General features: G+C 45.7%; 6 protein-coding genes across 7 annotated transcripts; 3 read left to right on the top strand and 3 right to left on the bottom strand.

The window, feature by feature from the left end:
* Nucleotides 1-3,227: 3,227 nt before the first annotated feature.
* LOC133143165 (alpha-1,6-mannosylglycoprotein 6-beta-N-acetylglucosaminyltransferase B-like) lies at nucleotides 3,228-8,022 on the bottom strand. The gene is given in 17 exon segments (XM_061264957.1): nucleotides 3,228-3,528; nucleotides 3,597-3,898; nucleotides 3,957-4,073; nucleotides 4,137-4,283; nucleotides 4,362-4,517; nucleotides 4,600-4,724; nucleotides 5,323-5,456; nucleotides 5,524-5,655; nucleotides 5,727-5,896; nucleotides 5,986-6,150; nucleotides 6,217-6,390; nucleotides 6,461-6,530; nucleotides 6,574-6,705; nucleotides 6,759-7,004; nucleotides 7,564-7,627; nucleotides 7,860-7,882; nucleotides 7,961-8,022. Coding segments are annotated over 17 exon segments (2,409 nt in total). The 3' UTR covers nucleotides 3,228-3,338.
* Nucleotides 8,023-8,909: 887 nt separating this feature from the next.
* tbc1d24 (TBC1 domain family, member 24) lies at nucleotides 8,910-13,487 on the top strand. 2 transcript variants are annotated; one of them, XM_061264899.1, is made up of 7 exons: nucleotides 8,910-9,110; nucleotides 9,838-10,917; nucleotides 11,194-11,352; nucleotides 11,415-11,478; nucleotides 11,547-11,642; nucleotides 12,313-12,559; nucleotides 12,642-13,487. In XM_061264899.1, exons 2-7 carry the CDS (start codon nucleotides 9,935-9,937, stop codon nucleotides 12,794-12,796), a joined length of 1,704 nt encoding a protein of 567 aa, XP_061120883.1. In that variant the 5' UTR covers nucleotides 8,910-9,110; nucleotides 9,838-9,934; the 3' UTR covers nucleotides 12,797-13,487. The 2 variants fall into 2 exon arrangements, with proteins under 2 accessions (XP_061120883.1, XP_061120884.1); XM_061264900.1 differs by lacking the exon at nucleotides 8,910-9,110 and adding an exon at nucleotides 9,118-9,258.
* A 2,078-nt stretch (nucleotides 13,488-15,565) lies between these two features.
* atp6v0cb (ATPase H+ transporting V0 subunit cb) lies at nucleotides 15,566-19,040 on the top strand. The gene is made up of 3 exons (XM_061264691.1): nucleotides 15,566-15,808; nucleotides 17,648-17,831; nucleotides 18,079-19,040. The coding sequence occupies exons 1-3, from the start codon at nucleotides 15,736-15,738 to the stop codon at nucleotides 18,281-18,283; spliced, it is 462 nt and encodes a 153-aa protein (XP_061120675.1). The 5' UTR covers nucleotides 15,566-15,735; the 3' UTR covers nucleotides 18,284-19,040.
* Nucleotides 19,041-19,088: 48 nt separating this feature from the next.
* Nucleotides 19,089-20,779, bottom strand: nubp2 (nucleotide binding protein 2 (MinD homolog, E. coli)). The gene is made up of 7 exons (XM_061264689.1): nucleotides 20,680-20,779; nucleotides 20,305-20,423; nucleotides 19,943-20,141; nucleotides 19,710-19,867; nucleotides 19,538-19,648; nucleotides 19,393-19,462; nucleotides 19,089-19,282 (listed from the first exon to the last, which is right to left on the bottom strand). Exons 1-7 carry the CDS (start codon nucleotides 20,690-20,692, stop codon nucleotides 19,143-19,145), a joined length of 810 nt encoding a protein of 269 aa, XP_061120673.1. The 5' UTR covers nucleotides 20,693-20,779; the 3' UTR covers nucleotides 19,089-19,142.
* Nucleotides 20,780-21,026: 247 nt separating this feature from the next.
* On the top strand, nucleotides 21,027-24,306 carry spsb3b (splA/ryanodine receptor domain and SOCS box containing 3b). The gene is made up of 8 exons (XM_061264688.1): nucleotides 21,027-21,193; nucleotides 22,084-22,124; nucleotides 22,226-22,372; nucleotides 22,450-22,642; nucleotides 22,730-22,917; nucleotides 22,995-23,097; nucleotides 23,244-23,369; nucleotides 23,432-24,306. The coding sequence occupies exons 3-8, from the start codon at nucleotides 22,289-22,291 to the stop codon at nucleotides 23,827-23,829; spliced, it is 1,092 nt and encodes a 363-aa protein (XP_061120672.1). The 5' UTR covers nucleotides 21,027-21,193; nucleotides 22,084-22,124; nucleotides 22,226-22,288; the 3' UTR covers nucleotides 23,830-24,306.
* LOC133142975 (probable crossover junction endonuclease EME2) lies at nucleotides 24,301-26,394 on the bottom strand. The gene is made up of 8 exons (XM_061264687.1): nucleotides 25,845-26,394; nucleotides 25,601-25,722; nucleotides 25,420-25,515; nucleotides 25,220-25,332; nucleotides 25,068-25,131; nucleotides 24,880-24,995; nucleotides 24,595-24,784; nucleotides 24,301-24,518 (listed from the first exon to the last, which is right to left on the bottom strand). Exons 1-8 carry the CDS (start codon nucleotides 26,191-26,193, stop codon nucleotides 24,363-24,365), a joined length of 1,206 nt encoding a protein of 401 aa, XP_061120671.1. The 5' UTR covers nucleotides 26,194-26,394; the 3' UTR covers nucleotides 24,301-24,362.
* Between the last annotated feature and the right edge of the window lie 110 nt (nucleotides 26,395-26,504).

Below are 26,504 nucleotides of genomic sequence, written 5' to 3'. Positions count from 1 at the left end.
AGGAATTTTCCAGATTTGCCCAAGTCGTTGAAAAGCTCGGGAATCGTCAGTGTAAATTAGAATCAGAGAAGGAATGAGCCTTGATGCTTTCCATATGATGGATGGGATGGCTGCTGGAAAAAAAGAATAAAAAAAAGACTTGACAGATTCTGAATTTTGGAATATTTTTCTTCTATTCAACTAGTTTTTGGTTGTTTGGTTTAACACATTGTAGCACTTTTGTCTGGTGGGGTCATGTCAAAGAAGTGCTTTGGCGCACTCGACGTAATAAAACAGACGTTTGCTCATTGTGACTTGATGACAGACGATCATCAAGAAGTTGGAAGCTCATTCAATCTTCTCATTTGATTCCAAATCCCCAAATTGGCTTCAAGTGAGGCAAGATGGTCATAGCGGAGCTTGTATCGTTGCCCCCAGGTGATGCCCGCCACTTTTCCCCCCTTAATCCGCACTGACAGGGTTGTCATCATCCGGCCGAGCGGGAATGATGGAGGACTCCTGGGAATGGGGACGAAGAGAGGGAGGGAGGGGGGAGGAGGAACTCTCCACTTCTCGCTCCACCCAGCAGCGCTTACGGGTCTCGCGGCTTCAGCAAGGCCCCCTTTGTGTCGCTTATCACCGAGTGGTGAGTGATGCCGCCTCAAAGATGGAAGAGCTTTAGCTTGGAATGTTCCCAGGTGAGAATGGAAGAAAAGAAGGCGGCATTTGTAGCGAACTCGCAGGTGCAAGAAAAGAAAACGTGGGCGGAGTCCTGGGAGAAAAAAAAAAAAAAGAATCAAGATGGCCGCCGTGATGTTTTGCCGTGGCAACCGCCTCCTTATCGTGGTAGATCTCCCCTTCCGCCCTCGACGCACCTGTGGTAGCTCCCTCATCTGTCTGCAGAGATAGCAGCATCACAAACATTCCTGGACCTGTGCACCTGGGCTGCAGGCTGTCATCGCCGTGGTAACCGGCCTCCAGCTGCCTGCGTCGCTATCATCTCCCACATCTTCTCCGATAATAATTGGCCCAGCGAGAGCAAAAGATTGAAGTCAATCTTACCCTAAAAAAAAAAATCTCCACCTTGGACTAACTTTTCCTTCAAGTTGTCATCCAACTCCAAAGTGACATGACGTGTTAATAAAATCCACATGAAGAAAAAAAGAACACATGACCACCCAGATGAAAACATCAGGTCTTGTTATTCCAATTTAATACCACAAAAAAGGCCTCATTCCTGCCTTTTTAAAAGGTCAGGATCAGGCGTGAGGGAGGGGGAACAAGACTTTTAAAGGACCCCCTGCATGGGCGGCTTTTATGACATCACAGGAAGCAGCGGCGGCGGCGGCGGCGGCGCTTTAATGCCAACCACCCTGCTCGCCATCTTGTGACTCTTGAGTGAAAGCAGAAACGCCGTTTGCTAGCTTTTAACGCGCTAGCCGTGTGTGGCGTAAGCACCGTGCCGCATATGTGCAGGCGTGCCTGCAGCGAGAGGACATCAAAAGGTGGGGGCCGCTGCCCCCCCGCGGCACCCCGCCGCACAGCCCATTGCCACTCCATCCTCACTAAAAATCCCACCCCAAAAGGAGCCATTTATGGGACAATAAGAATGGATTTATGAGGCTCCAGAAAATGAAGGCACTTTGGAGGTGTGGGATGAAAGATGACGAAAAGATTTCGTGGGAGGCAAGTTGCACTTTTCCCTCATGATGGCCTCCATCTTGAGAAAGCAGTAAGGATCGGAGATTTTATTGGCTTCCATCGAGGAGCTTTTTAGTTGTTCATTACAATCTTGGCACGCCGATAAGAGCTTTTTTAACGAGAGCATGAACGGGATTAAAATACTCTTTTCCCTCGCTATCTCCTTTTCAGAAATAACACACTGATTGGGCCGAATCAGCATTTCTTTTTTTTGCATGTTCTGGTTGTCCTTTTTGTAGCATTGCCATGAGTCCATATAGACAAAAATTGGGATTTTATTCTGAATAAGAGTCAAGTAATTAAACAGGAATTAACTAATGCATTTTTTTTTTTTCAGTCCAAGAGATTTCCTGCAATCCTGTCGAAGAGCCTTCATTTTTCTTGGCTGCGAAGTGTGACTTTGTGAAAGGTAAAGCAAAATCCATTCCATCAAAACTTCCCGTCCCGTATGTAAAATTTCCAATAGCCAACCTGGAGTGTCAACATTCCTCGCTGTCTGTCAGCACGTGACCTCACTTGGTGTTTCCTTTTCGGCTCGCTCCATCAATCATCTCTTATTTTCACACCGTCTAATGGTTATTTCAACATGGACGAGGTGGCACGAAACTGGCACTTGGATAACATGGCCCAGGGTTGTTCAGAGATGGCTAATATAAAGTTTCACAAGTTAAAAAAAATGAAAAAATCCCAATGTCCTTGATTTCCTCATTTGGTTGCACAATTAAGCCGAATTCACAAAGTGACCACAAGTAATCAGCACCGTTGTTTACATTTTGGAGACCAGTGATGACATCATCGTTTTGCTCCATCCTGCCGTGACAATATATTCCCCCTTTGGCCAATAAAGGTCAATTCCAGGAAAAGTCTCCCGTCGGTTCCAGTTTGAAAGAGCGAAATTTGTTGACGCCGCTTTGGCCAACACAGCTGCAACGTATCGGGCCAGAATTAATCACACGGGTTTATTATGACCTGGATTTTGGACCTTATCATTTCTTTCATAAGCCATCTTCACATTTGTGCTCCAGAGCCACATTTCAATTTTAAAATCTACCAACGGCCTTGACTGACAGAATATGTGTCGGAAAGACAAACAGTGTGGTGGGGGCGGGGCCTGCAAGTTAAACAAAGCCAGGACAGTTGGGAAGTGGCGTTTCATATGACAATATAATCACGCTCATATGGCAGTGACCACCCAAAGGCATCCAGAGGTTATCCGTGATTCACTTCCATAATGAGCCTCATCACTTAGGCTGTCAAACTATCTCCTAAGAGGCCCCGGCCCATCATTTACAGCCCACCAGGAATCAAAGAACCATGCAAATGTGACCCGTATGATTCATTTGCAATTGTGCGTGATCCAGAACGCCAAAAAAGTGGAGTTCAGCTTTCACTGTAATTAAGAGATGGCGAATCCTCTTCTGGTGTATTTTATTTTTAACAAATAAGCAATCAATTCATTACTCATATATATTACATCAAATTAATGGATTTAGGCAGACTATTTTGGTTTGCACACTAAGGCCACCAGGGGCAGTATAACACAGAAATAAAGACAAAACCAAAGACGAGTTTCACAACTAAGCAAACGTTCTGCAGTGATAGCAAAAAAAAATAAAAAATTAAATATGTGTAAAGGATTTGAAACACTTCCCTAAAGATTAAGGACTGAGTGCAACCTGTCCAGGTTGGTAAGTTCTGCACGGACACAAGCGGCGGTGAGAAGAGTCCGAACCGGCACAGCTGAACAACAGCGGCTCTTGCTGCAGGCGACAGTGCCGACCCCACGGGGTGTAAGCGGGCAAGATGTGATCGACGTCCCGGGCCAGGCTGGAACAATCGATCGCAAGCCTGTAAAATTGCATTAAGCGAAAGATCGAATCCAATCCGTCGGTCAAGAAAATCATAACAAATTGAACCTTGCAAAGACTTCGGGGTTGTTGAGGCGGTGAAAGTGAGAAGGTTCGCACACCAGCGAGGCGCGGGCGCACACGCTGACGCATGACTGCCCGAGGGGACCCATGTGCACCCTTAGCGCGCTTTCCGGCGGCCACGTGACGATTGATGGAGTACAGAAATTCTGGAAAATCACATTGGGGCTGATTAATGATATGTCAACATTTCCGCTTGGTGAATAAGACGTAACCTGCTGTGTGATATAATGATGAACCCGTTCCAGCATTCCCTCACAGGAGAACTCTCGAGGAGCGAGAGGCTTCACCTGCAAATTCAACGCAATGTAATTTCATGTCACGTAATGGAAAAGTATTTTGCCCTACATCTGCGCGTAGAATTTCTCGGACCGCTTCCCGTACTCTCGTCTCATTGGTCACATCCACAGTCCACACGTGAGGTCTACCAATGAATTCTTCAGCGTACGGGTGCTGGGAGGAGATCTGCGATTCAAAGTTGCTTATTTTTATTCAAATTAATTGATTGTATTTTATTCCAACGCATACCTTTCTACTTGTGGGTTTGCCTTTGTAGAAGTCGTTATTGTCCGAGGAGTGAGGCGGGTCGAGTCGCGGCTGCAGGAAGACGCAGCCCAAAGCGATGGCCTCGATGGGCGCCGGACCCTCGTAGGGGAAACCGAGACCTACAAAAACCTGTCAGGGGGGGGGGGGTGAGTATGTTCTCCACTAACTGTTGACTTCAATCTGCAAGCAATGTGAAAAATGGCTGACCTTGGCTCTGCGGAGAAGACTCAAGAACTGCTTTTGAGAGAGCAGGCCGTGATTTCTTACATAGCTTGGCAAAGGGGAGACGTGTCCAGAAGGTTGGTAAACTGTAGCGTGAGTCTCCAGTTCTTCACTGATTACCTTTACATACTCTGAAAGCCCCTGAAATATTCACCAAAAAAGCAAGACAGCATGATTTTCCATGCAAAATTTAAAAAAAAATGTACATTGCTGTTGACATTACCTGCCACATGTACTCTTGTTTGCCGTAGATGACGGCAATCTTCTCTTTCCTGCTGAGGTCCGACTCCGGGCCTCTCTCCGCGTCCTCGCTTACAAAGCCCAGGAAGGAGTTATCAGGTGTATGAGCTACAAACAAAAAGGAAAGAAATCTGATTTGTGCAGATGGACCTAATGGAATGTCCAGTGCGTGATCAAACACATTGATTTGAATGGAGGAAACAGAACAGATTCAAACCCAGAAATTTTGACACTGCGAAATTGACGGTGAATTGATGTTTTGCATTGCTCTGTCGCCCTCTTGTGGTCAAAGTCTGAAGCACACGCTTAAACCATTCTAAAATATAATATAATGTAATATAATATATTCCCTATGTGTATTTTTGCCCCGCAGGCTGTGAGACAGAGAAAGTTAAACCTCCTTTTTTTTTATTTTTTTTTATTTATTTTTTTTATAAACCATCTGTCCAAAGTGGCCTTTAAACCTATCTATCACTCTCTCCTCTTTCGGCAGGGCAAATAAACACGTTCGGGGCCGAGGGATGAAAAGCGACTCATCTCGGCACATCCAGCTTGTCTCCATCTGCCAACGGGCCAGGAAAGGTGACAAGGCGAGGTGTTCCGTTGAAAGTTCTGTCTGGACCACCAGTGGATTTCACCTCAACAATTATTTCTCACCATGAGAATACTTGAACGTATCTGAGGGAATTATGCAATACACACTTACGGAACATAGTCATGTACTGCAGAGGTTGAAGGCCCCAGCTACCCCAGAGTGTTTGAAAGCCATGGGCACGTGCGTAACTGGCCAAGTTGAAGGCTGGTTCGGTGCCAAACGAGTCCAGGATCCTGAAGCGACATCTGAAGTACAATTTTAGAAGCATATGTTCAGAATAATTTCTCTCCTACAAATAATGGACAAACTTACTGGTAATGCTGGAAAGCCAGTCCCATGGCGCCTTGTAGGTGAGCAAGACCGTGATAGTCGGTATAGATTAGGTCAAAGGTCAGGGGCCTCTGGATGGGACAGCTGCCTCGGCCCGGAGCCGCACCGATCAGTCTGGACCATCCCCAAACATGCTCAGTTGTTTCAAATGTTCTAATTCTACTTGCCAGGTTTTGGTTGCCGACCTGTGGAGGTGATGTTGCGAGGTGGTGAGGATCACATTGTGACCCAGGATAGTCAAACAGGCGCTAAGGTCTGCCCACTGGACCAGCTCTCCAAGAGGACCCCCTGTGTCCACCGTGGCTTGGAAATGTTGCCCTGCAGGCCCAGCGAGAGCGCCGGGGTAAAGCAGCACCTACAGGTCGATAGAAACACGAAAAGTTGAAACCCGTTGGGGCTCCGCCCCCCCCCAGTCTCTACCAGTGACAACAAGCATGTTCAAACCCTCATGAGGGATGCATGTGTCTTGTTCTGCTGCATCATCTTGAGGGCAGCCTGTCTCCAGCATTCCGACATCATTTCCACTCTGGAGCGCATGAATCCAAGTGCCGGGCCGCTGCTGTTATTGATGACTTCATAGAGTGAACTCATAGTCGTCCTTATCATCGCCTGCGTGAAAAGCAGCAAAATGGTGTAGATGTCAAGCAAGTGGAGTCCTCACTAAAATTCCGATACCTTCTTTGTGTCTTTGTGAGCTCTCTGATGCCAAGGAGGTGAAGAGTGGTTCCGTCCAGATTGAGGCGGGCAGAAGTTTTCTATTTGACTGAGGTAAGTCAGTATGGAGCAGGCGGTACCATCCACGCCATAAAAGGCGTAGCAGGGGTCTGACTGCCATTTGGCCTGCAGGAACTTGAAGATAAATGAGAATTCCATCAAAATGATAAATACACATTTTTTGGAGAAAAAAACACTTTGTCACCTCGACTTTCTCCGCACATAGTGGATAAGCAGGATCTACAGGCACCGCACATTCCTCTTTGGGCCCTTCTAGGAAGATAACAATTTTTTTTAATCCATTAGAATTGAAAAAAGTGTTATGCGTGGTTCTCACGTGTCGCGGCTGCATGAGACAAGCGATGATGATTGAATTGGTCCAGTTTCTGGGAAACCCTCTTTAGCTCCGTCTCCACCAAACGGGCCAAGCCTTGCTGATTCTGTCGAAAGCTAATAATAATAATAAATTGGTTTTATTATTTTATTATTATTATTATTATTACCTCTGTAGAAGCATCTGGAGAGCCTCTGAGGTCATGGTAGCATCTCGCTCTCTGCTCAGCCGCTGCACCTGAGTACCAAGAGCTTCCAAGCGAAGAGCCAGCCTACGAAAACGAGGACCTCGCTGACCCTGGTCGTCAGCAGGAGACCTCCCAGCAGGGTCATTTGTGGACATTTCAAGAGGCACCCAGAATGTCTGCAGCAGCAAAGTGAAGGCAGACACTCCAAGGCAGAGCACCAGGCAACCACTGGAGAACGCAATAGACAAGGGGAGATGAGCGTTTCAATCCTGAATCTTGAATATGTATGCCTAGCTCAATAAAATCATTTTACCAATTGATTTGTATGGAAATACAATTATATTTAAATACAAAAAAACAGCCTTTTTTAAATTTATTTTATTGGAATAAATAGTCTTACAAAATGTAGTACTATATATACAAAAAAAAACAATGTTTGGGAATCATTCATTCAAGCTGCAATATACTTTGTGTCCACAAGAGAGCGGTGTTTTACCAAAATACAGCAATTAATTAATTCTCTTTGTTTTAAAAACGCCCAGATTTCACCCAAAGTACACTTTTAAGTGACTAAAGGGTAAATGAAATAATTATGATTATTTTATTTTTATTAAAGAATTATATTATTATTATATTAAATTACATGTATCAACTAAATTGTCTACAACGTAATGTGCAAATAAAGTCATTCAGCTATTTGAGCTAAATCTGTTGCATTTGGAAACTGTGAGTATTAATCTGATGATGCTCAGTCTTACCTGCGTGGCCGCAGTGCAACACGCATGACCTCCTTTTTATGCAGTCGCAGCTGTCGGTGTCGGGCCTCACTGCCAGACACAGGATGAATCGAACTGTACAACATCATTGAGTTAGACAATATCAAATTTTCAATGAATTATATATTCATGTTATGCAAATGCATGGCTGGCCAATAATATGGCCTCGTGTGCTTGGCAGAAATTTCAATAGGCACATAAAAAAAAAAGCCGTCAGCAAATTGTGAATAGCATGATCTAGATGTCAACACTTGTTATAATAGACCGGCCACATGCACACACGCCAAACCTCCTGAGATCGGCTTACCCTCTGCCAGGCTCCCATCAGGCCTGTTTGCAAAACATACAGACTTAAAAAAAACAAGCAAAATAAATGAAGTCTGGAAAGTCCTTTTTTTGTCTGCCGACGCTCTCTTTGCATCCTTCTCTGGCAGCGCCCTTTCTCTGTCTCGCGACCCACGGGTGGGCATCCTGTGGTTGCCGTGGTAACCTGACTCCCCTTTTTAAGGGAAACAATACCCACTGTAGCACTGGGGCTTTTCACGGACACAATGGAACCCACGCTATAGGGGGACGGAGTTTTCTTTCAGGACTGCTAAACACAAGTCTGGGCTGTGAAATTGATAATAAGATGCTCCAAGCACCAATCACAAAAAGTATGTTTGCTGTTTATTTATTTATCCCAAACTTTCCTGCAGGGCGGTGCCACAAATAGAAAGTGGTCAAATACACAGAAGGCCATTACTTCTAGGCCCATATGTCACACCTTCCCTTTTTTAGAATTAAGCAGTAGTAAGTATCCTGAACTCTGATTGGCTGAAAGCACCAACTGCTGGAAATCAAAAAATCTACTCAAATGTCAATGCTTTTAAATCATCCGCAGTTTTTGTTTTGTATTTGTTCACTCCTAGTTGATATCATGCCATGAGTGAGAGCGGAAAGATTTGACAAGCATAAATCTCCATAAGCTAGGCCCTGAAGGCTTACTGGCTCTGAACCCATCTGTCTCGCTCGCCGTCACGCATGCACAATCGTGATATTTCACCGCAAATATCTAAAAATCATAAACTTAGCGTTTGACGAGGATTATGTATTATGTTTCAATCCACTGACTTGCAGTACAGTATTATAAAATGAATGACGTCATGGAGCGACACAAGTTGTTGCAAGTTGCACGGAGGTTCTCCACAATTGAATCATCAGTAATAAGTGTCATGTGGTGGCTGGTTAGTCTTGGTGGTAACTTTGACCTGAGCACAAAGGAAGCTTTTGTTGCCTTATTAGGACGCTTCCTGTCCAACTGTCATCCACTTAGACAGCCTGGAGGTAAACAAGTAGCTTAGATAAGAAATACTGCATCTGGTCTTGGAAGGTGTGTGGAAGAGCTTTAGTCTTAACATTGAGTAAATATATCTAAAAATAAATAGTCCATTTGAGCTCTTGAGCTTCTCGCGCAACTGCAAATGGACCCTGGAGCAAAGTAGCTTTTAGGAGCAAATGCGCATGCGCGAGGCGACTTCATGAATTCCGCTTGACGTCTCAAGACATCTGCATCCAGGTAGGAGTAATGTCGGCATTTTTCTGCACCGAAACACGCTCTAACTCCCGAAGACGCATATCTGCTGCTTCCTGACACCGGGGCTTAGATGCACTCGAGTCGGTTTCTTCATCGGGAAAAGTCAAGCGCCCTGTAAATTCGTGTGGCTGTAGGTGACATTTCTGCTAGCCGATGCTAAACTGTTAGCTGATACATTTATACAAAGTAATTTGTGTCAGGGCGGATATTTGCACGGTTTTTGTGTTTGCGTGTATGCATAAGGCGTAAGTTGCTATGCGTTTCAAATTTTGGTAGTTTGTGTCAGCTTGACAGGAGCAGCTTGCTGCTAGCTCATGCTAACAAGGCTAACTTGACTAGAATGAATGAGACAGTTTCGATTTTATTGCACCTTACCTAATTATATGAGGATCGCGTTTGGATTTTATTGCCTAAAATGTTTTAATTGCATTTTTGCAGCTTCATGTTGGTGCAACCAGGTGGTCGACCATTTTTTCCATTAATTTGCAGGAGACTGCAAGATTTATTTATGCTGCTTGTCAATGTTTTTAACATCTGGTGTGGCCTTGTGTTTATTTCTGGGCCAAAAAATAAAAACGAATACAAATTTAGCTGCATTCCAGTTACAGCACAGATTCACTTGATCTAATTTTCCCAGATATTTTTGTGCAACCCGATTGGATTAGGCTGGCTCTCAAATTCTCTTTTCCCCACCCCATTTTCTTTGCAGCGACAGTCATGGGGCTCTCACTAGAATAGGCCGGTGATCAGCTGTGCGGAGGAGGCGTTTAGTCATAGCCTCCGTGAACCCCACTCGGTTTCCCAACATGGCCGAAGAGGACTATGGCACCTTTGTGGACTTCACCCAAATGGGGGATCTGGAGAAAAGCAGCGGGCCCACCAAGGTGGACTGCAAGGACCTGAGAGAGTTTAAGCAGATGGCTCGCCAGGGTTACTGGGCCAAGAATCACAAACTTCGGGCGCAGGTGTACCAGCAGCTGATCAAAAGCATCCCCTGCCGCACGGTGACACCGGACGCGGAAGTCTATCGAGACCTCGTGGGAAGCGCGGGCGCCAAGAAGCCGTCCGCCAATATCCCCCTGCCGGACTTTGTGGACGAGAACCCCGTGCCGCGTTACTGCCTGAAAGCAGACGCCGTCGGCTCCGCCCACCGCATCATCAACTGTCTGGCCGGTCAGTTTCCTGACATTTCCCACTGCCCCTCCCTGCCGGCCGTCACTTCTTTGCTTCTGCACTTTAGCGCCGACGAGGCTCAGTGTTTCGAGCACGTGAGCCGCATACTGGCTTGCAACGAGCCGGGTAAGCGGCTCCTGGACCAGACCTTCCTGGCCTACGAGTCGGGCTGCATGACTTTCGGGGACCTGGCCAACAAGTACTGCGCGCCGGCGCATAAACTGATCGTAGCCACGGCCCGGGATGTTATGGAGGTTTACTCGGACTGGCAGCGATGGGTGCTGGGCGACTTGCCCTTCAGCCACATAGTTCGCATCCTGGACGTCTACCTGGTGGAGGGCTACAAGATTCTCTACCGCGTGGCCATAGCGGTACTCAAGTTCTACCGGAAACACAAAGCGGGAGCCGCCGCGGGGCCGGCAGACCAGCAGGATTCCGGCAAAGTCAGGTCGGACATTCAGGCCTTTGTCCAAGGAATCGCTTCGGTGGTTACGCCCGATAAGCTGCTGGAGAAGGCCTTCTCCATCCGGCTGCTGAGCCGCAAGGAGATCACCTTGCTGCAGCTCACCAATGAGAAGTCCCTGCAGCAAAAAGGCATCACTGTCAAGCAGAAGAGGTAAAACGAAGGGGTCAAGTGTGCTTGCTTCAAGCTGTTTATTTGTTTTGCATTCTGTCCTTGTTTCCTCCTTAATTGTTCTTTGCCTTGTTCTATACATTTCCCATCTCACCGCCACTTCTGGTTCAGATTGAGGTGGGTTCTCACCTGTCGTCTCCCATCTCCATGCATTCATTTCCTTTCGTAATATGTTGCTAACTTATAAAGCCCTCACGAGGACCGCAAGTAGATGACCAAGCGTCGCTTCCTTTGTTTTGCTTCCCTCGGCATCGCCAGGAGGAACGTGCAGCTGGCGCTTAACCCGGACACCTTCTCCTCGGAGATCGTCAGCGCTAAGGAGATGCGTGACATCTGGTCGTGGATCCCCGAGCGCTTCGCCTTGTGCCAACCGCAGCTCCTTTTCACCACCTCCACCCACGGCTGCAGCCTTAAGAGGTACGCTAAGTTTTTTTTTTTGTACGGTTAAGCAGAGTTTAACCCGTCACTTCTTTTCGCAGATTTTACGAGCATTGCGAAGGCTACGAACCCACGCTGCTCCTTATCCGAACCACAGACGGCGATGTAAGGCAGTTTCCGAACAAATGTTAAACATGATGAAGTGAATCATGATGTCGTGTCTTTGGGCTCAGGTGTGCGGAGCCTTCTTGTCTACCGACTGGGAAGAACGCAAGAGGGGAGGCAACAAGCTGAGCTTCTTTGGCACAGGGGAGTGCTTCGTCTTTAGGGTTAGTTGAATTTCCTTCTTTTCACAAACTGGTTTTCTTCACTTTCCAAAAAAAAGAAAAGTATTTTGCGGCCACAAATCACCATTTTATTTGTGTGGTATGTCTAAATTGTAGTTGGTTATATTTTTTAGAAGGTCTGAGGCTAATCGCGTGCAGGCTGTGCAGTTTCGCATTATGGCCAGCAGAGGGTGCTGCGTATTCGTTTTTGACGCATGAGGCGTCATTGGCTGCTCCAAAAGAAAAATCTCAATTTCAGGAGCCAATTTTTGGACATAAAAAAAAATATATATATAACACTCAATTGTCTGTTGCAATTCGGGAGTTTATTGCTTTAAAAATAGAAAGGCTATTATGTCTCATATTTAGCCTTTGTGTGAATTATTTACTCACCATTGTTTGGGGTGTCAGCGCTGTGCACACCATCAAGCGCACACATGTTCAAGCGTGGCTAGATCCGGAGCAGCTGTAACCTGATCTGCTTTTTATTCATCCTGGCATCACATGACACCAGCATGAGTCAACGTGTGAAGCTCATGCTCCTCTAGCTGGTGCTGGTGTATTTATTTTGTGAATTAGCTTTGATTATTCTTCATTTGAGCTCAGGATGAATTTTCTTCAACACACATCCTCACTGACAATTCCTGACTGAATCCAAATTGTTTGTCGCCAGCTCAAGCCAGAGATGGAGCGCTACGAGTGGGTGGTGATCCGTCACCCGGAGTTAGCCTCCGCCGTTAAGAATCAAGTTCACGACGACACGGAGCCCTCCGAGAGCCAAAACTCTGACGGCGATAGTTTGCAGCAGCCAGAGAAGGCGCTCGGCGAGCTTTCGCCTTTCCTGTCCGCCCGCCACTTCAACCTCAACTCAAGGAACACGTCCATGTTCATGGCTGGGAACTTTGACTCCATCATTGTTGGTGAGTGGCAGACGGCACGGTCCAAAATAAAAAAGATGTTTCGCCGGATTCATTTAAAGTCAGATATATGTTCTCCGATCAGGTGGCGGCGAAGGCAACGCTCTCTACATCGACTCGGAACTCAACCACGGGCGTACCGGCCGCTGCACGACGTTCGACAACCCGCCGCTGTGCGCCGAGAGCTTCCAGGTGGGCCTGCTGGAAGCGTGGGGCTTCCAGGACACCATGGCAACATAATGCCACGCCTACTTTTCCGTAACAGTAAGCACTTCTTCTACTCTGCTCACAAATAAAAGCCACAACAGAGACTGGGGGGGATTAGAGAAAGGCATAAAAGCGTACGTCCAGAGATTTTCCAAATTCAACTTCAGCCGTCCTTCATAATATCAATCCATGATTGTATTTGTCCAAAATGTGAGATTTTTTTTTTTTTTCCGTGCTACATTTGTATGCATCTTGAGCGGAAGCAATTAAATTAGTGAATCTAAATGTCCGTTTGGCGTCGTGATGTTTCCAAGATTGTGGCAGATCCCGAAACAAAATGGCCGTGTTAGTCGTGTTTTCTCTCAAATAATGTGCAACCATGAAGTATTTTGTAAATGTGGGGTAAACGAGACTCAAATGTCATAGTAATGTGGATTAGTATGAGCAATGTGCTTGTGATGAGACTTGCCGTTTTGCACTGTTTATTATGCCAAAGCTGCCGAGAGACTGACAGCTAAGCAAGCCATTTTTTTGTTTTTGTTTAATGAATGTCTATTTGTTTTGAAAGCAATGCTAACTATCCTCCGCTTACCGTTTGGGTTTTCCGTCCTGTTGGTGAAATCGTCTCACTTCTGCAACCTTTTTGATTTTTGATATGTGTGGATAAAATGTCGATTAAAATGTCACAGGTGAATTCCATGTCATAATACAGCACTTAATCGAGTGTCTTGAGGTCTTCTTTCTTTCCTTCACTCCCTGAAGTATGCCAGATGCCTTTTAAGGTCAGCTGACCTGGAATTTAAACCTTTAATCCGTATCTGCTTGTGTGGCTCGCTCGTAACTCATTCTCTGAGTTAGTACTGCAATTTTATTTCAGTGGGATAGTCTTGTTTTATGCGCAACCATTTTAATGAACTTAATGATGCTTTTAAATTGTTAATATAGCACTTTAAGTCCATGGAAATAGATATGTGCATGGGCAGGGAGAGAATTTACTCACCTCTATTTTTGTTGTTTATATAGGGGAAGTTACTGACTGAACCGGATAACTGGAAATTATGTACACAGTTTGCAGTCTGTCGGTAATCCCTTTTTTTCATTCATTTAAATAAAATTTCTGTAACGTGTTGGGTTTGACATTAACACAAAGTAGGAAGTCAACATTTAATACAATTATTTGAGCCACTGTAACATGCACAGATTAAAAAAATATATCAGCAATACTTTTGCACACCACTAGAGGGAGTCTGTGAGCTACAATATTGAAATTAACTGATTAAAAGAATTTATATAAGAAATATTAAAGTATTAACACCTGCATCACAGTTCCGAGGTTGAGGTATCCATTTTGGACTTCGGTCTTCCTGTTTTTTTTTTGTTTTTTTTGACAAATCAATATAACCACAATTGAAACATTGCCCATTGTTATAGTAGACACTGATTTAAAACTCGTTATTAAGAGCCAATTCATTTGCAGTGGGTGTGGCTGCGTAATGCATCCTGTGAGATGTCATATCCGGGATGGTAAAGCGGCGTCGTAATTCCCACTTTACGATAAGTGCCATTGACTCTGGCTTGCCAAGGCTCCACTCTTCATTGAGGCTTCTGCTAATCACGCATGCGTTTCTATATTTAGCTGCTGCTTTGGGTGTTGGTCAGGCGCATCTCATGAAGAACATGCTTTCCAGCATCCCCTGCAATAAGATGCTTATAGTTTAACCCTAGATGGGCTTCTTCTCTCCACTAGCCCCCCCTTTTAAAAATAAACAAGGACTTTAAGAAGCAGTTATGTGTCATGTGAGAGGAGGCGGGGGGGTTGCTTTTAGAGTACCACTGTGACCTCATCATGCCCTTGTGAGAATTTGTCACATTTCCCCTTTACAGAGGCTCTGACAAGGACAGTCATGCTCCAAATGTTGGCTTCTCTGTCCTTACCTGATTAGTATAATAACCTAAAATTGTGACCAAAAGGCTGCTGGTGAAATTGTGACGTGTGATGGGGCTTTGCCGTGACACAAGGGGGGGGCGGGGGTCTGTAGTGCTGACTGGGCTGCAGAGGAGGAAGGATGGAGGAAGAGGAGGCAATTTCTGACGCACGCACTCGCTCCCCATCCCCTCTCTGAGCCGCCTGGAGGAGAGGGGATTTCTCAGCAGCCACCCCCACGTCAACACGCGCACGCTGCCTCAAATTCTCTCACTCTTGTGCCCCACGTTGCACCATGTCACAGCCAACTGCAAAGCACCCGCCGCTGCACTGTAGCGTAACAGTGCAAAATGCAGGAATATGTGTGAACGCATGGTCTCATTCAGCTAAATCAATTCATTGTGCTGCTCCCTCTGCTGTGCACGCCTTTGCCACCAGGGGGCAGTTTAATGCAGTCATACAGACAAAACCAAACACGTCACTACTAATATCCGTGGCTCAAAAAGCTACAATAATGGAAAGTGTTGTAAAATTCATACACAAATATTCTTCATCTTTTGTGATAACTGTCAAAGATGTTAAATTATTGGATTCTGCTGATGTTGCCTCCAAACGAACAATGAAGAAAACGGTCCAAAGGACGCCTGCAGCGGACTGTACCAAACGGACTCCTACATAGGGGCGACCTTCAACAAATGAGCGACAGAAATCTGTATTTTGTCCAAAGTATAAGAGAGCTGGGATATATTTTTAATTTAAACGCCGTTTTAGACATTTTCCGTGGAATACGTTATCAGCTAATGTTCGCTTAACGTAAATAGACACGTTGATGGCCCCGAGACTGGTCAGGTGATACATTCCGCTTCGCCATTTTGTGCCTCTGCACCCGGTATTTATCACAAGAGTCGTGACTGCTAGTTTAGTCGGACGCGTCTTGCCTTTTTCATCCGCATACTCAAGCCCTTCGGTTGGGTTTCCCGTTTTCACTCGACGTCGTCACCTCATTCCTTTTTTGCTGTCTTTTTTTAAACGTATTTTTTGTGGAACCATGTCGGCCGAAAGTCCCGAATACGCCTCGTTCTTCGCAGTGATGGGTGCCTCTGCGGCGATGGTGTTTAGCGGTAACTATCACTCAAGCTTGTCTTTAATATCGTCAAAATATTATGTTGTTGTTTTTCATATAACCATGTTGTTTTCAACAAAATGGCGACGTGTGTGTGTTTTTATTGTCATTTCACGCCAACAGCTTCCACCAAGTTCCTCTCGATATGACAACCGTGAAATGGGTCTTCAAGCTAGCTCGTTAATGTCAGTTGTTCAATTTAATTTAAAAAGCCTTTGTTGTCTGTTTAGTCGAGTCGTAGCTGAATGGTTTTATCACAGCATAGCAGGCAGTCAAGCTAATAGTGCTAAAGCTAACAGATGACGTCCACCAAAATGAACCTAAATTTGAACAGACTGAAAAATAAATTCTCACATTATCAATTTTCACACACGGAAACAATCGTATAAATAATGCATTAGAATCAACAAAGTAGAATCCTCAAATGGTTTGACGAACATCACAGAGGCTGGCCACAAATTTCCACGTGTAACTTCAGAAGAACGAAGAATTATTATGACATTGGAACTGCAGTAAACTGTCTTCCCCTGTAGACCAAACAGATTGATCGATTGTTTTAGTCTGCACCACAAGATAATTATGCAAGATTTCCGTGTAGTTTGTTGTATCATAGCTAATCCAGTCCTAGTTGTGGTTTATTGAATTGGGCATCAATGACTTGACTTTATGGACAGGCCATATTTTAAAGTCTCTGTCAGAGTTGAATCAATCTTGGGGGATTGAGAATATTACAAAGCCACTTGATTATATCATGAACTGTCGTTTTGGGAACTGGGCTCGGAGGGCTAACTTCCTTGTAGCTCACAGGAATGACACCAAGTCACATGACAATCACATGATGAGCCTTCTGACTGCTCTTGTGAAAGATTCTCGAGAGGCATACCTTGACGCGACGTCTGTTTGATTAACGTGTCAGGTATTTTATTTTATGGACACGAAGCAAGACTCTGCGGTCTTTAGGCTAAACCGCAAGGTAGCTGCAACACCGAAACGATCAGAAGTTAGAGCACTAGGAGCAATGTCGAGAAGTGACAGCTGGGGAATTAGCATCCTGTGGGGTGAGGGGTTTGCGCTTTCTTGGAGAAAGAGAGAAGCGGAACTAATAAAGTTGGTGCCGTGGTGACATTACCTGCTGTTTCTGCTTGGCTTCACAAGTTTCAGTCAACATAATGTGTGCTTTTTGGATTTTACGATTCATTTAGCTGCAATAAGATCTCTTTCCTCCGATGGAAAGCATTGTGTGCACTCAATGTATTGAATTAAGTATCAGTAGTTAAATTATCCCACGGCTCATCTTGGCTACGCCAGCTCTCAACACATTGCCAAGAGAAACGAGTTAAGTGAGAGCATCCCCAAGATGTCTCTTGAGGCCTTTTAGATGCTATTAAGTCTTCTGTAGAGAGCTCCCGTGCACTTCTCCATGTCTTTTGTGCACAGGCCACATCAGCAACGCAGCGTGTTGACTGAGCCACGTAGGAACCAGCTTTATTTGATTACTAATTTCTAAGCTGGGTATTTGTAATGTTCTCAAGCAGGCACATGTGTGCTTCTTCTGTGTCAGTCTGATTGGAAGAGAAAAAAAAAAAAGCAATTTGCTAGCTGTCTTTTGTCAAGTTCAGGCTTGAAATCCAAATTGTGATATGACCTTGGAACAGGAACTATCTTCTACTCTAGTTGAATGGAAACAAACTCCCCCCCCCCCCCCCCCTCCATGTCAGCATGCTGGATTTTTGCGAGGAACTGAAAGTGACGAGACTTTTTCACATTTCGTCATTCGGACGCGATGTCTCGTGTGTGCAAATCCTAACTGGTTTTGTTTTGTCCTGTTACACCGTAGCCCTGGGAGCGGCGTACGGCACGGCCAAGAGCGGCACGGGCATCGCCGCCATGTCGGTGATGAGGCCGGAGCTCATCATGAAGTCCATCATCCCTGTGGTCATGGCGGGCATCATCGCCATCTACGGCCTCGTCGTCGCCGTGCTGATTGCCAACAGCATCACAGAGCAGGTCACCCTCTACAAGTGAGTTTACTTCCATGCAATTTTGTCACCCGTTATTATGAAACAAATTTTGAAGAGAAAACAATACGCTGAATTAATTGAATTTAAAAAAACAAAAAATAGAATAAAATACAAATACTATTCGAAATGTCAGTTTTCACATGCCTTCAAACTAAAACCTGTACCTTAACAGGAAATGCAAAAATAAAACACCAAAGCAAACGTCAAGAATAAAACTTGAATAAGACTTTCTGTCTCTGTGTTCAAGGAGCTTCCTCCACCTGGGGGCCGGCCTAAGCGTGGGCCTGAGCGGGCTGGCGGCCGGCTTCGCCATCGGGATAGTGGGCGACGCGGGCGTCAGGGGCACGGCTCAGCAGCCGCGACTTTTTGTGGGCATGATCCTCATCTTGATTTTCGCCGAGGTCTTGGGTCTCTACGGGCTCATCGTTGCCCTCATTCTGTCCACAAAATAAACGCGGGCCGCCACGCAGCACCTCTCCGCTACAAGATCTGGCCCACGTGTCGCTGCTGGAGAAGGAGTGTGAATTGTGTGTGAGTGTGCGTGTGTGTTGTGAGGGTGGGGTGGTCTATTTGTAAAATTTCTCCAACACAAAGTGGAAGAAGAGAAGATGGTATCAAAAAGAATCAAAATGGCTCCGTGATAGGGTCTCATCTCAACGTGTACAAATTTGGTAGTCGACTTGTAAATGAGCTATATAGTCATTTGTCTGTCTTGTGTGTGTTTCAAAACAATTGTATGATGAAAGTTCCTCAGCACCCCCCACTCTCCACTTATTTGGGGCCTGGAGCAGCGCTCTCGAAATCTCGAGCTGACCAAATTCTCCTGCGGGATAATCTCGAGGATCTGTTTGTGAAATGGACTTTTTTTCTTTCTCCTCTCCGCTGATTTTATTTATAAGAAATTGTCCATTAAACTGTTGATATGCATCAAGTCTAACTTCCCAAGATATATCTTTACATCTATACAGAGATAGATAGGTTGAATATGCTAAGTGGCTGGAACTCTTCAGGATGTAGTTGTCGGTTTCCTCATTTCCGACGGCCCAGGCTGTTGGGCTGGGAGTTGTCATGTGTAGCTGTGTTCCAATCATGACCGCGAAAAAATCCTTCTCAATGTTTTTGCCTGTAGTACTGATGTTTGCATTAAAGGTGCGAGCGTGCGTGTGCCCAGTGTTGGGTCTCCCAAACGTTCCCCATCATCAAAGTCTACTTTATTGTCAATTTCTTCACGTGCCAATTAGTACAGCCAAAGCCAAGTTCATAAATTCTTGTTTATTTTTTAGTTTTAACACACTGGGATAAACTTTTCATTCAGGTGGTTTGAAGGCTGTTAAGGAGAGTCTTAGTAATTCCACTAATGGCACTGAAGGTGGCGCTGTCTGGGAATGACTTGAGGAAGTCCTTGCCTTGCTCCACACTTGCGCTCAGCTGAGGATCCAAAGGCACCGAACCTGGATGAGAGACGGATGCCCATCACTTATGACACTGAATGATTTGGACTTAAGCCATTATTAATTTAACTAACACATGTCCTCAATATGGTAAATTTGTTTTAACTCACCTAAGAAAGGTGATCCGGTAAGTTTGGCCAACTCCTCACCACCACCTTTGGAAAATATATTACTGCATTCCTAGAAGAAAGGGAAGAATATTAGTCAAAATATTTTTGGTAAAAAAAAAAAGAGCCGGGACCAAATTCCACTCACTGAGCAGTGCGGGCAAACAAAGCCGCTCATGTTTTCTACGATCCCGAGGATCCGCACTCCAGTTTTCTTGCAGAAAGTCGCCTCTCTCCTGACATCCCCCGTTGACACCGCCTGCAAGACCATGCGAGGGGCTTGTTGCTGACGTTCATCTGTCATCTGTTGTGTTCTTTACCTGAGGGGTGGTGACTAAAACCGCCCCGTCAACTACTTTGTGCTTCTTGAGGTTCTCCAAGATGGCCAAATGCTCGTCAGATGTCCCCGGCGGCGTGTCCACCAGCAGGACATCCAACTCGCCCCATGCCACGTCTGACACAAACTGACCAATCATTGCTAGGAAGACAAAAAGGTGCAGAAAAAAAAAATGTCATGAAGGTTCCCTCCACATTTGATTAGAAACTAGGCAACCTGTTTTCTTGGGCCCCCTCCACACCACAGCTTCGTCCGGGTTGTCCAGTAGGAAGCCGATGGACATGAGAGCTAGGTTTTTCTCCGCGTCGGCATACACGGGCACCCAGCCCGAGTCGCACTGGTGGACATCTTGATGATGCACGTTCAGCATGCGCGGGATGCTCGGGCCGCACAGGTCGACGTCCAGGATGCCAACCTGGTGGAATAAAAAGTTATCGTGCTGTACATGATGGGCCAAAAGGTTGGGTGATAATGTTGACATTTATGACGGGGACTTCCTTTTGGCCCAGCATGTAAAAGTAATATAGAACTGCAGGGACCAAAATGAGCTTTTCTTTGAGTTATAAATGATCACCAGCCTTTTTGCCAGCATGCCTCAGTGCCAGAGCTAGCTCGGTGGTGATAGTGCTCTTCCCCACACCTCCTTTTCCGGACAGAACCAAGATCACATGGCGAACCTGGGCTAGGCTGCTGCTATCTAGAAAGGAAGAACCAGAATGAATGGACAACAAACATCTCGTTATTGCACTGAGGTACTGTAGATTCTTAAGATCAAACTACTTTCTATTTGTCCGTTTTTCAAAATATGAATGCAATCACAAAATACAGCAGTAAGCGAATCCAAGGATATTCCGATTTTTTGCTTATATTAGCCATTTGAAAGACGCTTAAACGTTTTATTCGTATCTGTTATTATAATCCTACAGGTGTGTAGAAGAATTGTAAACACTCACCATTCTGTTCCATAACTGTTATTTGGTCAACTACGCAGCATCGGTACACATTGAATGGCGAACGCACTTCCGTAAATGGGCCACCTGACTAATCTCAGCCAATGGAATGCCGCTTACAACTCTAAAGTGGCCAACCGCTGAGCGCGTGGCGTTCAAGTCCTTCATAGTTGCTCGGATTTTTTTTATTTTTATTTACAGCAACTGTAACTGACTTATCATACTGGTGAGATATACTTAGTCGTAGAAGTAACCGTTTAATATATTTTTAAATTAATGTTATTTAAAAAATATATTGATTACTGCAAGGAGCACGGACGTAAAACCCCTCCCACTTGTAGGTCTTATCCAATGAGGGGAAGACGGAGGCGTGGCCAGGTCATGTTTACGTCTGGCGATCTCGGGGGAGAAGAAGTGGGCCACAGCAGAGTGCACCTGTCGCACGCTCGGTGTGGTGGCACGCTGACAGTCAAATGAGCCACTGCTGCGAGGCAAGTCACTAGAAGATTCCAATAAGGTAAGACCACCAACCTTTTGTTTTTAATATAACTTAGACTGGCAAATTTTCATTTTTGCACGCTGAGGCTGCACATGTGCTATCTGATGTCACATCGCTGTCTGACAGTTCAACCACTTGCTGGCTTTGATTTGATGATGTCATTCCAATCGCATTGGCAATGCTTATTAGTATTCGAAACGAATGTCAAACTAACTCATTGAAGCTGTTCACTCACACCACAATACTGGCTGCTCATGAGTCCAGATGATGCATTTCCAGTATGTAGGCCAAAACCCACTTAAAGCGAACCCAGCCCCAGACTAACTAATCTAAATTGTTGGCAATTATCTGGTCCACCTGCTTGGAAAAGCAGTGACCAGCTGCTATGAACACTGGTGGCGCGGGCCCACACATGCCAGGCAAATCGATCTACAGTACTACTGCAATTTCTCATGTAACAGGTAAAGATGACTTACAATTTGTCTTTCATTATTTAAAAAACTGTTGTTGTTTTTTTAGAGTTCCCTCAGCTATTTTCTATTCTATATTTTATTGCTATAATTTACATTATGCCCTGTTGTATATCTTATAATGAAATAAATAGCATACTTCTTTGAAAGGAGTTGGAAATGAGCTGCAAGGTGAACGTCAAATGCTCGACATACAGTATGTGACCTAATTTGTGCACAAGTATAGATGAGACTTGCTCCAGCAGACATGGCGGCACACTGTCAGCAGAAGGCTGGATTTAAACGTTGCACATACCAATTGCGCCATATGGGAGAGGTGGAAAATAGGCAAACTAGAACGCAACGCTGCGTATGCTAACTGCGAGGAACCTGAATGAAATAAAATGCAGAGTAATACACCGTACCGTATTAAAGTCATGTATCTTTTATTGATTTCAGAGCTTGATCTGATTTGAGGGAAGCTACAATACCAAAAGAAGGTAACTTGCCATCTAATGAATCGAGTTGACAGTATTTCCTATGGGAAGAATGGACTACAAATTACAATGGTTGACTTGAAAATGCTGCCTACTCGGAACAGGGGGCCAGGTCTGCCATTAGAAGGGGTAGGAGCAGTCAGGCTTGACATTTGGCCAGGAACGAAATGTCCCAGGGGATGGATTCCGTCACGAAGATGCCGATATCATCTGAAGGGCAAGAATGGGAAAGCCAAACAACAACAACACAGGTCCAGTGTCTATCAAACTTGCATTGATTGATGATTGATCACGTTCCCAAACTGGAATACGCTGTTGTATCATGCAGATCAGTGACGTGGAGTCTGAGGGGGATGACCTGGTGACCCAGACGGGCCCTGAGCTGATGGAAGCGGTGTCCCCGTCCAGACTGGCACCCGTGCTCGGGGAGGCTTTCTGCCAATGTGTGTGGGGGGACGAGCCGAACCCGGGCTTTGGAATCAGCGCCGACTGCCTCTGTGGGGAGGACGACGACGTCGACGGTGTGCTCAACAGTGGATGTTCATTTAAAAAAAATATATATATATGAGATTGTATGAATGTTTGTTCCTAATCATATCTATCTTCAGACTTTGACTGGGTATGGGACCAACGCATGAAGTCGTCCGGCGCCTTCCTCAGCTGCGACGACCGGAAGGTGAGCTTCCACTCGGACTACAGCTGCGGCACGGCCGCCATCCGCGGAACCAGAGAGCTCACCGAGGGTCAACACTTCTGGGAAGTCAAGATGACCTCACCCGTCTACGGAACGGACATGGTATATGCTCATAATAGTATACTCGCAATAAAATATGTAAGGTCTCTCTTCCACTTGCTTGTATGTGTTTTCTGCAGATGGTTGGAATTGGAACGGCAGAGGTGAACCTGGAGAAGTTCAAGTATAACTTTGGCAGTCTGTTGGGTCACGACGAAGATAGCTGGGGGCTCTCCTACACAGGTTTGGGGTTGAAACTGGGAGTAGTGATAGTCTTGTCTAAAGGGAAAAATGTTGCTTTGTCGCCGCCTTGTGGTTTCTCCAGGAAATTACAAGCATTTTGGGCCTTGCTGTTTTTGTCTTGAAAATGTTTTTTATGTCTTGTATAGGTCTCCTCCAGCATAAAGGTGAGAAAGTGGACTTCTCCTCTCAGTTCGGTCAAGGCTCCATCATCGGACTGCACTTGGACACCTGGCACGGTACCTTGACCATCTACAAGAATCGACGCTGCGTAGGTGTGTTCCTCAACTTTTTGGGTCACTTGCCAGGGCCAACGTCTCAATTATCTGCCCTCCAGGTGTTGCTGCCACCAAGCTGCAGAACAAGAAGCTCTACCCCATGTTGTGCTCCACAGCAGCCAAGAGCAGCATTAAGGTGATCCGCGCCTGTTACACGCCCACATCCCTGCAGTACCTCTGCTGCACGCGCCTTCGCCAAATCCTCCCCGCCTGCCCGGATGTTCTGAGCGCCCTGGAGCTGCCTCCGGGCCTGCTCGCGCTCCTACGCCGGAGGCTCGGCTGGGTGTTCTCCGTTATGCAAGACGAGGAGTCGGGCCCAGTCGTCCTCAGTGCCTGCGACTCGCCCAGTTCGGAAGCGGAACATTGTCCCGAGTCACCGTGTGGTCGCTCCCCGCTGACGCCGCCCAGCAGCGACAACGAAAGTTCCGAGCCAGAAGATTATCAGAGTAAAAGATGACGCTGGACATGAAGCCTGCCTGCTCCCATCAGTAAGTCTGTGGCAAATGTTCCTAAATGGTTGCCGTTTAAGATGCATTGAACGCTCAACTTGTCTGAACGGAAATGTGACTATCGACAAGCATCATTTCTAGCGGTAGAGCTTCAAGCAGAAATGACGGCAAACATTTTCTTTGTACTATGCAGCCCCCACTAGTCTAAACGTGCTAGCCAGATTAATATTGCATTCATTACTTGGACTTGGCTTCTGCTTTGCTCTCTTTGTAAGCGATATTCAACAGATTAGACCCCCCCACCCCTGAAAAAATGTTTAAAAAAATAAAAGTGGAGGGAAAAGCTCAGTTGAAATGTAATAGGAGCGATCCATATCAGGAAAGAAATGGATGAATTTTTGATACTATGAATATAACCTTTTGTAACATATCACTTTCTTACTTGTACACTAAAAAATAAAAACCAAAAGACAAAAAAAAAAGTTCTGCTGCAGGTTTTTAAGTGAATGCTGTAATAAGATGTACTGTAAACATTTTCAAGTCAATCCAGGACTAGTTCCGGGTTTTGAGCGGTGAGGCAACGGTAAACTCGAGTAGAAATCTCCGGTCCCACCCGCCTGTCTTTGCCTTCGCCCTTCACTGCCAGATCGGCCAGCAGTTTCTTTCGTTCCTCCTCTGAGCCTGAAGCCTTGTAAGCCTGCAATGCAATGTAATGAACTGAGAATTATTGTCACACACACACTTGATACACCTCACTGAGGTCCAAGGCGTACCTGCAGCAGTAGCTGCGGCGACGGGTAAGCGGCTGTCACGCAGGAAGCCGTGGCCTGACTGACTCTGTTGAGCTGCTGGATCTGCTTGCTCCACACCTGCTTGAGCCCGGAGCCGTCCTTCTCCACCCGTACCCCGCTGGCCCACGAGCCGTCCACGCAAAAGGGCAGCTCCGACTGCTCCGTCAGCTGCCTATACGGAGAAGCGGAACGAGAGGTGGGAGTAACTCGTATGCGTTCGCTCACATTGTGCTGTCGATTTAAATTCACCCCTCCGGAGCGACGTACTTAAAAGGGCGTTTGGACAAGGACTTGGTGACGGCGCACACGTGGTCAGTGACGTCCTGCCAGCCATTCACAAAGACCACGGATATGTTCTTATGAAGCTGCAGATGCACGAGAACCTGAGCAGAATGCAAAGGACGTGTTCGGTATGTCGTCTTTTCAGCAACGGCAGCAGATGCGCTACGACTAACCTCCTCTACGTCCAAATTCCCCCCGCCGTATTTGGATTGGATTGTTTCCCCTAATGTGTGTCTCCTGTTGGTTAGAAGCACAGCATCTGCAGTTGACAAACCTGACTCAAAAACAAGGTATGACTAATGATAGTGTATCTTTTGACAGTCACCTGTAATCCATCTGGGACTCGGTTACCAAGAGAGTGATCGCCTTTACACCATCCCGATCGAGGGAAGGACCGAGGACAGAGTCCACCACTGGTTCTTCCTCATTGTCCATCATCTGTAGTAATAATTACACATGCAAGTAAATTCAGGTGAGGTTTTTCTTGACTCCATTAATACCCGACGCACAGGAACAGCCACTTACTTTTTTCACAGAAGTAACCATGTCTAAGAATTCAGATGGACGTAGCACCTGCACGAGCTGGTCCTCCGCAACCGTTCCAGCGCCATCCTCAGCCAGCTGGACACAGTTGTCAGTCACAGATCATTTTACGGTGATGATCACTCTTTGCTATGTTCATAAAAAGAGAGAGGGATTCTTTCACCTGAGGTAAATCCCTGATCCATGTGATGCTGTTTGGAAGGCGCTGCTGTTGGATGCTGTACCTCCATTCAAAAGATGACAGGGTGCCTAACAGGATGTCACAGCCTCCCTGTTGCAGGAGAGCTGCAGCCAAAGGACAGGTATGCCGAAAAAAAATAATCAAATGGTATTAGAATATTTTTGATGGTTTTAGGAAAGAGGTAGGGTTAAATGTGATCAATAGCAACTTTATAAAAGCAGCAAACCTGAATCGATGCAGACTGTCAAGCGTTTGAGATAATTCTCCGGCTTGAGACTGTTAAGATGTTGTGCAGCTTCTTTTCTTTCCTGCTGCTCCTTTCTCTTCTCTTGCTTCTCTCGCTCCTTCGCAGCTCGCTTCTTCTCTCGAGCCTCCCTTCGTTGCAACGCTCTCTCCCTATCCGCCTCGATTTCCTCCTTGGAACGGCGTTTTTTTGCTGGACTCGGCCGATCGTGCCCTGGCGGGGAAAAGTTTCGATCTCCGGAGTCTTTAGCACTTTCGTCACGTTGTAAATCGTCTTTTGATTCTTCATCGACCTCAGTATCTGAATCGGAAATTTTCCATATCGCAGACATTTTAATAAATAAAAAAATGCTACAAATCCCAACGATCGATTAAAAGAGGTTTTGTTTACATTCTGCTTGTGACGGTGTCCTCCGAGGGTCATTTCAGAAAGGCATCTTACGGTGTTCGTTGGTGATCAAATTTAAAAACCGCGTTTAATATTTTTGTTTGTAACACACTAACATGTGTTATAGAATGTTAGTATCAGTGCTTTAATAAACAATAAAAAGAATTTGAAGACATTTTAATGGCTATGGGTGGTAAAATGGCTCAACAATGTTGAGACTATCACGTGAGGAAGGTAGTAGCATCTGCGCTTGCG

The sequence above is a fragment of the Syngnathus typhle genome, linkage group LG18 (genome assembly GCF_033458585.1).
Source record: "Syngnathus typhle isolate RoL2023-S1 ecotype Sweden linkage group LG18, RoL_Styp_1.0, whole genome shotgun sequence".
Lineage (NCBI taxonomy): Eukaryota > Metazoa > Chordata > Actinopteri > Syngnathiformes > Syngnathidae > Syngnathus > Syngnathus typhle.
Note: the sequence above shows the minus strand (reverse complement) of the source record. Positions and strands in the feature narration are given on the sequence as shown.